The 13,453-nt window shown below is 42.7% G+C and overlaps 1 protein-coding gene across 2 annotated transcripts in view; it reads right to left on the bottom strand.

Annotated features, from left to right (window-relative positions):
* LOC311043514 (junction-mediating and -regulatory protein-like) overlaps positions 1-8,018 on the bottom strand; it is a 35,120-nt gene extending 27,102 nt beyond the window's left edge. For both annotated transcript variants that reach the window (XM_084054801.1, XM_084054802.1), the window contains exon 1: positions 6,465-8,018. In XM_084054801.1, coding sequence (XP_083910927.1) covers positions 6,465-7,331 — 867 coding nt within the window. In that variant the 5' untranslated portion in view covers positions 7,332-8,018. The remainder of the gene's footprint in view (positions 1-6,464) is intronic.
* Positions 8,019-13,453: the final 5,435 nt, after the last annotated feature.

Genomic DNA, 13,453 nt, shown 5'->3' with positions numbered 1-13,453 from the left:
CCACCAGTAAAGAGCTTAAACTAAAGCCACTGTCTAAGGAGCTTTATTGGGAGCACTTGTTAGCTGTCTGCTAAGCTATACTGACTCTACCTAACGTATTGTAAGGGCAAAACAATTCAATTGAATTCCGTGGCGATTTATTGGAATGGGACATTTGTACATTTACATTGCCAAAAACTGTATGAACAATTAAAAATGTCAACCGACAGAGCTGTCACCTTGTAACTGTGCAATCAAATATATTATGTAAAAAAACTTAAAAACTAGCTAAAAGAGCTTTCACCTTGTAACTGTGCAATCAAATATATTATGTAAAAAAAACTTAAAAACTAGCTAACTAAGAAAAAATAAATTTCAAATAATTGTGCTTTTGCTGTTTATCTCCATCTCTACCTTTCATTCCCTCTCTATCGCTCCCTCTTTCGCTTCCTCCATCATTCACTCACTCACTCTCTCTCTCTCTCTCTCTCTCTCTCTCTCTCTCTCTCTCTCTCTCTCTCTCTCTCTCTGTCTCAGATGAAGCCCTTGGCTCTATGGCTCTGTGCTACATTAATACTGCATCATTGATTAGTAGAAGAATATGAGATGTGGTGAGTATCAATATAATGTGAGTTTATATTAAGAGCAGTTAATCAATTGTTGCCTCCATTGTGTGTGTGTGTGTGTGTGTGTGTGTGTGTGTGTGTGTGCGTGAGCGTGTGCGTGTGCGTGTGCGTGTGTGTGTGTGTGTGTGTGCGTGCGTGCGCGTGTGTGTGTGTGTGTGTGTGTGTGTGTGTAAACTGAGCTGTGCCTGCAGGTACTTCTGCAGTGCGTTTGTTCTGTGTAAAGGTGTTGATGTTGGGAATATTCAAACCTGCTGCAGGTCTCCAACTCAGGATGTTGCAATTATGTGGTTGATGCGCTATCCGGTCACCTGCTGGCACACTCCAGTCACTTAATGTTTTTGTTCTTTCAGGTACATCTAAAGTGCTGTGGTGTGACCGTGACATAGATAGGGCCTTTTAATAAATTATTCAAAACCTCATCCAGACCAATCATTCCTCCCACCACAGCACTTCCAAATATCCCATCTGGCATTGGGACCTCAGGTGTCATCGATGTCAATGAGAGGGGGGATTAGAGATGACAGAGCCATAGACCAGTGGTTCTCAACCTGTAGGCCGGGGTCCACTGGTTGGCTGTGAGGATATTGCAAGTGGGACCCCTAATAATTGGCAAAACACTAAGACTTTTTTGATAATATAACATTGATTCATGATCTGAAAATGCACGGGCCCACAAAAGTGTTCGTTTTCGTTGATGGATGGGCCGCAAACACTTTTGAATCTGACTTATCATCTGCTATTAACCACTTAAGACCATAATTGGTGATACAGTTGTAAGGTCCGTACACACTGGGAGCGTTTATTTTGTGTGATTAATTCACATTAATTTAAAATGTTGCCAGGAAGAAGAAGGAAGAAGAAGGAAGCATCTGGCGCAAACTCGGACAATTAACACATTCAATACGGGAACGCATAACGTGTCATTTTAGATTTTTAGCTGTAACCATTATTTCATACTTTGGGCTATTCAAAAATAGCAGATATTCAAGCTCAAGTCCTGCGCAACGAGCTTGTAGATCTGCTATTTTTTGTGAAAAATCATGAACATTTGTGCATATCTTTGAATATATACGTTTTTTAAAGCGAACATTTTCTACTCAAATCTTTGCTTCTGGGGGATTGTACAAATGTCTTCTAAATAAAAAACTGTCTTTAAAAAAAAAAAAATGTTGCTATGACATCAGTGGTTCTCAAACTTTTTTCATGTCAAGAACCACCCAATGTGATATGTATTTGTCCGCGGACCCCGTCATCTAAAGATATTTCATACAGAAGCAAAGATTTGAGTTAAAGAAATATACATATATTCAAAGATTTGCACACATTTTCAAGACTTTCCCCCGAAAATAGCAGATCTACAAGCTCATAGCGTGCCACTTGGTGCCATGCTTGCTTGTATATCTGCTATTTTTTAATAGCCAAATACATCTAAAATGACATAATAAGCTTTTTTTATTTATAGGGCGCAGGCAAATAATGTGACAAACATTTCGAAGTCAATACATCTTCATCAGGTCATGAGAAAATGTTGCCAGTTTGCAGAGTCATGGTGGCATCCTGTCAGTCTGTCAGCCTTGCCAATACCTTCACTACCTCTGCTCTCCAATAAGGAGATGACTCGGCACATCATTTGGACAGATTCGGTGAGAAAACTGTACATAAAAAGCACCTGGTCAGCATCCCCAATGTACACGGTCCACGGTTAAAAGTGCTTTGTGCAATGGCAAATCACCCCTGAAATCTAAAGGAGGGGTGTTCTGATTAATATCATTCATTTTACTTTTATTTTAGTTATCATCAATGTTTTGTCATTTAATCAAAGTCCCAGAGGCAACTCTCTTTTTCTTACAAGAAAAACTACAACATAAATTAAACTTTTCTTGGAATGCAAATCATATCATCTCCCCGAAATGTCCCAAGGTTTCAGAAAATGTAATAAATGTCCTAGACCTCAGCTAATAATGACATTCAGTGTGTATCTGTGTGTGCAGAGCGTATGTGTGTGTATTCGCCTCTGACCTATCTCAGCTGTGCAAGCAGCAGACACGCTGACACAACAATATTGCTGGCGGAATTGGTTCAAATTACAAATTCCTCTGAGGTAGTGGGATTAAGCAAGGTCTAAATAACTCTCACGTTTCATTGCTGATGTGCATCTCTCTATACCCACAACTAGTACTGTGTAGAACTATAACTCTGATACTTTAGACCCAGTAGACCTACACAGACACTTGCCATCTGCTTCGTTACTTATGTATAGTCTACTGTCTGAATGGATGTGGTGTCTACACCAAATTCACACCAGCAGCCGTATTCCGCATTCTGATAAAATAAAGCATTACGTTTCTATGCATTGTCTGAGGCGAGGAGCGTCCGACATCCGCTGCCGAGGAGGCAGAGCCAGCAAAAAGTGGCGTGGTACCGTTGAGAAAAGTTCAGCTTTTAGGGTACAGTCACACATGCGCGACTGAAGTGGAGTAGACGACACATGTCGAGGCGTCAAACAGCCACACCGCCACCGGCACCGCCACCGGCAGCTCCATCACTTCACTTAGAATGGTAGTGAACTTTATGCAACTCTTTCAGTCCAACCCGTTCTCACTCGCAAGGCGGCACATTTTGCCGCTCTGCCAGTATCCCTGAAACATCGAGTTTTGACATGATGGGACGCCATGGCGACATTGCATGTTGACACAACTATGCCTAAACCTAACCCTAACCCGGTCCCTAACCTCACAAAAATATACCTAGACCTAACTGTAACTGTTGCTACTATAAGTTAATATAATTTGTTATTTCTCTAAAGTCCAAGTTCATAATTAAGAAGTATTCTATGTCACATTTATGTATATGTCATGGTTATTTGTGAAGTTGTTGTAGTACTTTTATTTTGAAGTGTCAAAGTCACATTCTGTGTCTCGTTTGGTCTGCTCTCACGTGAAATGGGGTTCACACAGGACTTTTGCATTAAGCAATTAAGAAGCAGCAAGCAACAAGCAGCAAGGTGCAGAGGCTCCATTTGTGTTGGTCACAAGAGACTGTCTAAAGTCATAAGAAAGGGTTATAAGTAAGGACCTGAAGACTGAAGAGTACTCCCTTTATGTGTAGCATGCAGCCAACGAGGTATTTGTTTGTTTGTTTGAATTGTCTGTATTTTACTTTGGTAAAATGTGTCTATTCTACATGCTGTGCATGATGTAATTTATGTTTGTGTAACATGCTTATTTTATGTTTATTGTTTATAGTTTTCACGGTGGATTGGAGGGATTGAAGTTACCTTCAATAAATCAGTAGCAAGGAAACCACTTGTGTCTGTCTGTGCTTGGAGGGAGTTACACTAACCCAAACCCTAACCTCACAAAAACGTGCGGAGAGAGGAAAAAAAAAGGTGAGAGAGAAAACAAAATCATCATTTCTTTCTTCCTTTTTGTATGTTTGAAAATGTTCCGGGGACACCAGGGTTAAGTGTCTGATTGTGATTGTGGACAAGAATGCATCATTAGTTAATGGACAAAGCTTTCCTGTCAACTACTCAACAGTGAGTAATTAGCTGGATGTCAAACACTGTCTGTTTCTTTCCCACTGTGGGAGTGAGAGTGATGGCCTCGCACCACAGTACATCTCTGATCTGGTTTCTGCACCTCCTGCCCCCAGGGTACTTAGGTCATCTTCCCAAATGCTCCTCCTGCCATTCCCCCAACAAGCCTTAAAACTAAAGTTGACCGGGCCTTTTCTGTTATTGCCCCACACTGTGGAACAATATTCCACTGCACATTATGTCCAGCTCCACAATTGAAATGTTTAAATCCACCCTAAAAACCCACCTCTTCTCCATGGCCTTCAGCTCAGTCTGAGGGCAATTAACCTATGGCCATTGAATGTATTGAATGTATTTTTTTTTGTATTGCTTTTATGTACCAATAAAAGACCGGGTCATCGGTCAGTAGGAGACTCAGTTGACTCCGCCGGTCATCAAATTATTGGCTCAGGAATGCGACAAAAACAAAAAAAATCTCCATGAATTCAAGGCTTCATGGGGTGTGTGTAATTTCTAGAAAATAAGTCATCTTTTGGGTGAACTACTCCTTTAAGGCTCCTTTATACTCCCATCACACAACCCTTTCAAAAAGATGTGTTGAAAATAATGAAAAGGAACTCACTGTTGCTTTCTTAAAATAAAGCTCCAGTGTCCTCTCCTTCTTTGCTGTTGTATTGTCCCGTTCATGTGACGCACCAGACCTGCCTTGTTTTGGCTGAGGCGCGGTGGTATCCCTCTTCTGCTCACTATTGCAGGGGTTTCAACAGGGGGTCCGGGACCCCTAGGCTAGGGGGTCCTTGGAGTTACTACAGGGGGCCGCCAAATCTTTGTGTGATAGGATCTTTTTTCTTTGCATTAACCACTTGAACCCTAGCATCCCTATTCTGAGGAGAACTTTAGCTCACATTTCAGGAAAGAGGTTTGTTTGGTGTCGAGGGAAAGAAGAACAGACCAAGTGCAGAGTGAAAGGTCAAGTTTACTAAGTGTTGACAGTTTAAGTGATTAAATGTCTGAAAATACACATTATATACAATATGAAGGGGGGGGGGTCCCTGCTTCATCTTTCTCTCAGCTAGGGTGTCCTTGGCCTGAAAAGAACGTTGAAGACCCCTGCACTATTGCGTACCACAATAATATTTTAGTAGGTGTATGATCTGAGCTCTTCTCCTAACATAATGTCAGTACAAAAGTTTGTCCTCCCTGGGATTTGAACCAGGGTGGGTCTCTCTCTCCCTTCTGTCAGAGACCACATTTCTACCACAGTGGGAGTCCCCACTTGAATTGAGCTTATTTAAGTCAGGGCTTTTTGTCAACCAGTAGATATCCCACCCAACACCAGGGTCTAAATATCTCAATGGAAGAGTAAGGAGACCACCTTCAACCACTGCAGCTAATGTATGCCTACTTATAGACCAATTATTTGTTTACTAATATTGAGACTGGATGCACAGGTGATTGTTTCATGCAATCAATTCCCAACCTGTTGTTTTGGGATGTGCTGGTTTCAGCACACCCCAACCCCCTCTTGTGTGTTGGCTAGTGAGGCGCGTCCTAGCGAGACCTGATAGAATGGGTTTCATTGCGCGCATACTGGTTGCATGCATACTGGTTCTTATCAGTGTGACGTCGTCTGTTAATGTGAAAATACACATGAATCCAACAGATTAATTGAAAATATTATATGTAAACAAACAAACAAAAAACATTAAATTGACACCACTGATGATAGCATGTTTGATTGATTGATTAACAGTTTGCAAAAAGTACAATAGTACAATTAGTTATACAATAATGCTAAAAGTGATTCCATTGTGGTCCTGTCAAACAAGTTTATGAACCTAGCTATCTATGAAATCTATGAAAAAAGTTTAATCTGCAACACAATTTTATACAATATGTAGTTGGGGTCCCTGCTTCAGCTCTCTCAGCTAAGGGGTCCTTGGCCTGAAAAACGTTGAAGACCCCTGGTCTATTATTATTAGAAGGGCAATGCAGGGCCCAGACAGCTGGCGTAGCGGTCCGGGCACCGCAGCCTAGCCACACAGCGTGTCACGGGTTCGAGCCCGATCCGAACTACCGTTGCTGCTGTCACTCCCCATCTCTATCTCCCCATTTCCTGTCAACCTACGGTATACTATCAAATAAAGGCAGAAAAGCTATATATATATATATATATATATATATATATATATATATATATATATATATATATATATATATATATATATATATATATATATATATATATATATATATATATATATTATTTTAAGTACGGCATTGCAGGATGCAGGCAGCCCATGTGATGAAGCAGCCCTTACCTCATGCAGGTGTTTCTTCGCACGACCCAGGGCCTCCTCGTACCCAGACTGCCTCAGCTCACTCAGGCTCTCGTAGTACTCCTCGGGGTCGTCGTTCTCCGTGAACAGCACCTGCGACAGGATCTTCCAGCCGCAGGTGTCGAGGGCATGACCCAGGTACAGCTGCAACTTGTAGCACAACTCGTCCATCTCGGTCTCGGACACATCGGTGGAGCCGAACAGAACGGTCCACATGCCCCCGGACCCGGACCCGCCGCCGAGTTCCTCCGGGAAGACCGGCAGGCACGGCTCCAGGTCGGAGTTGACCGAGCAGAGTTGCAGGTGGACCGCCCGGAGGTCCTGGAAGGAGAAGAGTCCGGCCCAGCTGCAGTCCTCCCTGGACAGCCTGTCTGCGTCCTCCAGGTCCAGGGTGTCGATTGAAAGCGAGTCGTCTTTGAGCGGCTCCAAAACCTCCATATCGGGGCTGACAGGGGATGCTGATCCGGCCGGAGATTTGGCAGCAGGGCTCGCTGGGGTTGTCTTTGAGGGAGATTTGGGGGCTTTAGGGCTGACGCCTCTAACCGCGGCTCCCTTCCCACCAGGACTTCCCAGTAGTGCAGCTTTATCTCTGACGGGACTTGTTTTGGGCCATTTTGTTTTACTCTCCTCCTCCTCCTCCTCCTCCTCCTGCTCCATCAACAACAACACCGAGTCTCTCCCCATGCTTCTCCTCTGCACCGTCCTGTTGTGACATGTAACGGCACACTTGCCCTCCACCTCGTTCCACGCCACGATGAACACGAACTTGTGCTTCTCCTTCTCCTCGAACGCATTCGGCCGAACGGCCACCCAGCCCGACTCCAGATTATCCTCCATTGTGAAGGACATTTTATAATGTTAGCAGGACGAGATTGGTCTTGGTTGGTGGTGAGAGAGTGACCAAAACACAACAGTCTTGTGTGTTTGTATGCACCAACCCGATCTACGTCGACACTTCTTGTTATTATGGAGTTGGATGCACTGCGGTGCGTCTGCAGACTATCACAGCATCACAGTGTTTATCAACAATGTTGAAACGTTACCCGTGGGTTTCTCTCTCTCTCTCTCTCTCTCTCTCTCTCTCTCTCTCTCTCTCTCTCTCTCTCTCTCTCTCTTTCTCTCTCTCTCCGCCGATCAGCTCTCCCTCTCCTTCTCTTATTCTCTTTAACGGTGTCGTTTCTCCATCTCCTGCACCACCTTGCCTTTTCCTCGGCTGTGCAGCCTGGCAATAATAAACCCCGCTAGCCTGTTCATGTGTTGTCCGACACAATGTCAAGATTAAACGGGCGTTTGTTATTGTTTACCACCAGGTCCAACCAACCACCTAACGGGGTTCCTTCTTCTGTCCCGTTATTATTATTATTCCCTCTCCGTCGGTCACAGCCTCCTCCTCCTTCTCGTAAACTGGAAGCTGCGTCTAAAAACGGCAAGCATCGTTTAAGGGCAGCGGCAGGCAGTATAACCGTCTAAATTAGGGCTGTGTTGCCTTTTCTCCAAAGCTCCGACCTTTTCAGACAAGAATTGCATCGCCCCCGATTCGTGTGTTTTCATCTTGGTTTGCGACGTAGGATACTGGTGGGGGATCTTGAGCGGGCCACGCAAGGACGTGCTGACGTCAGGCTGTAAGCAGCGACTGGATTAGGCTGTATGCTATGATGTGCTGCGCAATAAAATGCCTGCAATAAAACTTTAGGGTGATTTACACCAACGAACAGTGATAGAAGAAGTGTTTTACTTAAGTAAAAATATCAATACTGCTATGTAGATATACTCTGTTACAAGTAGAAGTCCTGTATTAAAAAATGTACTTGAGTAAAAGTACAAAAGTATTGGCAATTCAGCATCAAAATATACTTAAAGTAAGTAGGTACCAAAAGTAAAAGTACTCATTATGCAGTATTGTCCCATTTCACAAGTTCAAAATGTATTTAAAAATCTTTTGAAAATAGCCGATCTACAAGCTCACAATGCATCTCCTCAGGACGCATTGTGAGCTTGTGGATCTGCTATTTTCAAATGGCCGAAATATATACTGTATATAGGACTGAAGTGTTTAATGTATGTTTTGTTTTGTGATAATGATCTAACTCTGCAAAGTAACTAGTAACTAAAGCTGTCAAATAATTGTAGTGGAGTAAAAAGTACAATATTAGATTCTGAGATGTAGTGGAGTAAAAGTAAAAGTATAACAAATTGGAAATACTCCACTAAGTAAAAGTACCTTAAAGGTGTACAAAAGTAGGCTACTTAAGTAAATGTACTTAGTTATTTTCCACCACTGAATAAAACTTTACAGTAATTTGCACCAATTAAGCCATTTGAGCACTTAACCAACTGTACTCAATGTAATAGTAACAAGAGATGTCTGTCTTATAGGAATTCACATTAAGATAAACCCAACTGCATGCCAAATAAAGAAAAGAAAGGTCTAAAGGTGGCGTTGAACTGGAATATGCTCTTTAAACAATAGATATTTAATTGTTTGTTGAGAGTTTTTGGCCCAAGTTGGACTTTATTATATAATGAGCAAGTAGTAAGCATAGCTTAGAAGCCTGTGTGTGTGTGTGTGTGTGTGTGTGTGTGTGTGTGTGTGTGTGTGTGTGTGTGTGTGTGTGTGTGTGTGTGTGTGTGTGTGTGTGTGTGTGTGTGTGTGTGTGTGTGTGTGTGTGTGTGTGTGTGTGTGTGTGTGTGATCTTACACCATGAGTGTAAACACATTTCCTTAATCTGTCCTCATCACTGGTCTAGACTCCCTCACCGACTCAAAACGTCTCCATCAACATTGATTGCTAAATCGTCACCCTTCATTACATCCAGGCTGGACTACTGCAAAATTCTGCGGCAACAACACCAAAAATCTCTATGAACTATGTACATATGTTCGCTGCCCAGTCACTCACCCACTCCAGAGACAAACACTTGTTCTCTATGACCTTCACTGACTCCCAGTTAAACACAGTAGTGGTGGTGGTTCTCAAACATAATTTCATGTCAAGAACCCCACAATCATATGCATTTGGCTACGGACCATCTGAAAACGTTTAGTCTGAGGGGGCCCCCATAACAGAATAGACTCAGAATAAAATGGGGTTAAAGTGGTTAAACTGTTCCTCAATTTATATTTCAAAATTGTACTACAAGGCCCTCAACAAGCTCACCATTCTGACCTACTCCACCATCATGCCCCCGCACCGTCAGTTGAGGCCAAACTCCAAGCGGCGAACCTGGGGTGACAGGACTTTCTCAGTTGCCACCCCCTCTCTATGGAACTTACTTCCAACTGACTTGAAATCAGCTTCCACCCTCTCTTCTTTTAAAACATTCTAATTTGAACTCTATATTAGTTATATTTTTAGCCCATATTTTCTATTATTTGTTATTTTGCTTTGATTTAGTTCATTCATTTTCCATAAATTGTCTTTTAGTAGACTACGTAAGATTCTGGGAGGGATCATTGCTGAAATCATGTCCCCCCCCCCCCCCCCCCCCAGATTTGTTCCCAATATATCATTCAAAAATATTTGCCAAATTTGGTAATTTTATCGCAACATTGAACTATTCTACTGATATGTATAGCTATGCCGCCCGCTAATAGCAGTAGTTGTATGTAAATTCTTTTGTTTTTGACCAATTCTAGCTACTTGGCCTTGACAGGGTTTCATCAGAGTTGTCCTGAAAAAGGCACCAAACGCGTATTCAAGGCTTAATGGGGTGCCGTGGTGCAATGGTTAGCAATTTACACTTTGAATCCAGAGATCAAGTCAAGAGGTGAAGAACATTGTACCACTTGACTTTGATGAAATACCACATTTCCAAATAGCGTGATTCCCTTCAGACCTGCATTCAGTTGTGAGACTAGTGTAAGATGGACGTATATGCCATGTCGTAGATTGCTTATTTTTTTGTGCTGATAATGAATGAAAAGGTCCCATGCAACTTTTGCTCCATTCTATTCTGGGAGTATGGCGCACGCTTTCTATTATTTGCATAGGGCGCGGCTTTGTCAACTTATGAAAAGATTTAATCAAAGTTGTCGGTGAGACCAGACCACACCCACTTGTGAAGACACAGGGTTCTATGGTGTAATGGTTAGCACTCAGGACTCTGAATTCTGCGATCTGAGTTCAAATCTTGGTAGAACCTTAGTTTGGATAATATCTACAGTTTCGCATGTATGGAAAGTTGCTGGGCCCAGGCTTGTGCAGATTGCCATTGATTAACAACGTTGTTATAAGCGACATGTCATCCCTTTCGAGCGAGACGACAGTTTGTAACGTGACTGGCATGTGATGGATTTATTCAAATGTATTGCTGATAATTAAGAAAAAAATGCAATAGCCCCATTCTTTTCAGGGAAACTGTGTGAAATGCTTATTATATAGCAATACATGCTTTGTTTGTACATTTATTTGGTTTTGACCAATTCTGGCCACTTCACCTTGACAGGCTTTCACCAGAGTTGTCCCCAAAAAGAAACCACACCCACATGGGTACATGGGGTGCCGTGGTGCAATGGTTAGCACTTTGGACTTTGAATCCAGAGATCCGAGTTCAAGTCCCGGCGGGACCTTAACTTGAGCAACATGTACGTTCTTAGAGGTGAAGAAGGCTGTACCGCTTGACTTTGATGAAATACCACATATCCAGTCAGCATGATTCCCTTCAGACCCGCATTGAGTTGTGAGACTAGTGTCAGTTGGACGTATCGGCCATGTTGTAGATTGCTTGTTTTTTTGTGCTGCTAATGCATGAAAAGGTCCCATGCAACTTTTGCTCCATTCTATTCTGGGAGTGTGGCGCACGCTTTCTATTATTTGCATGAAAATAAATTCATGTTTTTTTGTCACCGCTCTGTCAACTTGTGAAAAGATTTCATCAAAGTGGTCCAGGAGACGAGACCACACCCACTGGTGTAGGCACAGGGTTCTATGGTGTAATGGTTAGCACTCAGGACTCTGAATCCTGCGATCCGAGTTCAAATCTCGGTAGAACCTTAGTTTGGGTAGTATCTACAGTCCCGCACATATGGAGAGTTGCTGGGCCCAGGCTTGTGCATGTTTTTTTGTCACCGCTTTGTCAACTTATGAAAAGATTTCATCAAAGTTGTCCGGGAGACTAAACCACACCCACTTGTGTAGGGACAGGGTTCTATGGTGTAATGGTTAGCACTCAGGACTCTGAATCCTGCGATCCGAGTTCAAATCTCGGTAGAACCTTAGTTTGGATAATATCTACAGTTTCGCACGTATGGAAAGTTGCTGGGGCAAGGCTTGTGCAGATTGCCATTGATTAACAACGTTGTTATAAGCGACATGTCATCCCTTTCGAGCGAGACGACAGTTTGTAACGTGACTGGCATGTGATGGATTTATTCAAATGTATTGCTGATAATTAAGAAACAAAGTGCAATAGCCCCATTCTTTTCAGAGAAACTGTGTGAAATGCTTATTACATAGCAGTACATACTTTGTTTGTACATTTATTTGGTTTTGACCAAAACTGGCCACTTCACCTTGACAGGCTTTCACCAGAGTTGTCGAGAAAAAGAAACCACACCCATATGGGCACATGGGGTGCTGTGGTGCAATGGTTAGCACTTTGGACTTTGAATCCAGAGATCCGAGTTCAAGTCTCGGCGGGACCTTAACTTGAGCAACATGTACGTTCTTAGAGGTGAAGAAGGCTGTACCGCTTGACTTTGATGACATATCCAGTCAGCATGATTCCCTTCAGACCTGCATTGAGTTGTGAGACTAGTGTCAGTTGGACGTATCGGCCATGTTGTAGATTGCTTGTTTTTTTGTGCTGCTAATGCATGAAAAGGTCCCATGCAACTTTTGCTCCATTCTATTCTGGGAGTGTGGCGCACGCTTTCTATTATTTGCATGAAAATAAATTCATGTTTTTTTGTCACCGCTCTGTCAACTTATGAAAAGATTTCATCAAAGTGGTCCAGGAGACGAGACCACACCCACTGGTGTAGGCACAGGGTTCTATGGTGTAATGGTTAGCACTCAGGACTCTGAATCCTGCGATCCGAGTTCAAATCTCGGTAGAACCTTAGTTTGGGTAGTATCTACAGTCCCGCACATATGGAGAGTTGCTGGGCCCAGGCTTGTGCATGTTTTTTTGTCACCGCTTTGTCAACTTATGAAAAGATTTCATCAAAGTTGTCCGGGAGACTAGACCACACCCACTTGTGTAGGGACAGGGTTCTATGGTGTAATGGTTAGCACTCAGGACTCTGAATCCTGCGATCCGAGTTCAAATCTCGGTAGAACCTTAGTTTGGATAATATCTACAGTTTCGCACGTATGGAAAGTTGCTGGGGCAAGGCTTGTGCAGATTGCCATTGATTAACAACGTTGTTATAAGCGACATGTCATCCCTTTCGAGCGAGACGACAGTTTGTAACGTGACTGGCATGTGATGGATTTATTCAAATGTATTGCTGATAATTAAGAAACAAAGTGCAATAGCCCCATTCTTTTCAGAGAAACTGTGTGAAATGCTTATTACATAGCAGTACATACTTTGTTTGTACATTTATTTGGTTTTGACCAAAACTGGCCACTTCACCTTGACAGGCTTTCACCAGAGTTGTCGAGAAAAAGAAACCACACCCATATGGGTACATGGGGTGCTGTGGTGCAATGGTTAGCACTTTGGACTTTGAATCCAGAGATCCGAGTTCAAGTCTCGGCGGGACCTTAACTTGAGCAACATGTACGTTCTTAGAGGTGAAGAAGGCTGTACCGCTTGACTTTGATGACATATCCAGTCAGCATGATTCCCTTCAGACCTGCATTGAGTTGTGAGACTAGTGTCAGTTGGACGTATCGGCCATGTTGTAGATTGCTTGTTTTTTTGTGCTGCTAATGCATGAAAAGGTCCCATGCAACTTTTGCTCCATTCTATTCTGGGAGTGTGGCGCACGCTTTCTATTATTTGCATGAAAATAAATTCATGTTT

The sequence above is a fragment of the Gymnoscopelus microlampas genome (genome assembly GCF_963454915.1).
Source record: "Gymnoscopelus microlampas genome assembly, chromosome: 4".
NCBI lineage: Eukaryota > Metazoa > Chordata > Actinopteri > Myctophiformes > Myctophidae > Gymnoscopelus > Gymnoscopelus microlampas.
The sequence above is the reverse complement of the archived record's forward strand: the minus strand, read 5'-3'. Positions and strand labels throughout refer to the sequence as shown.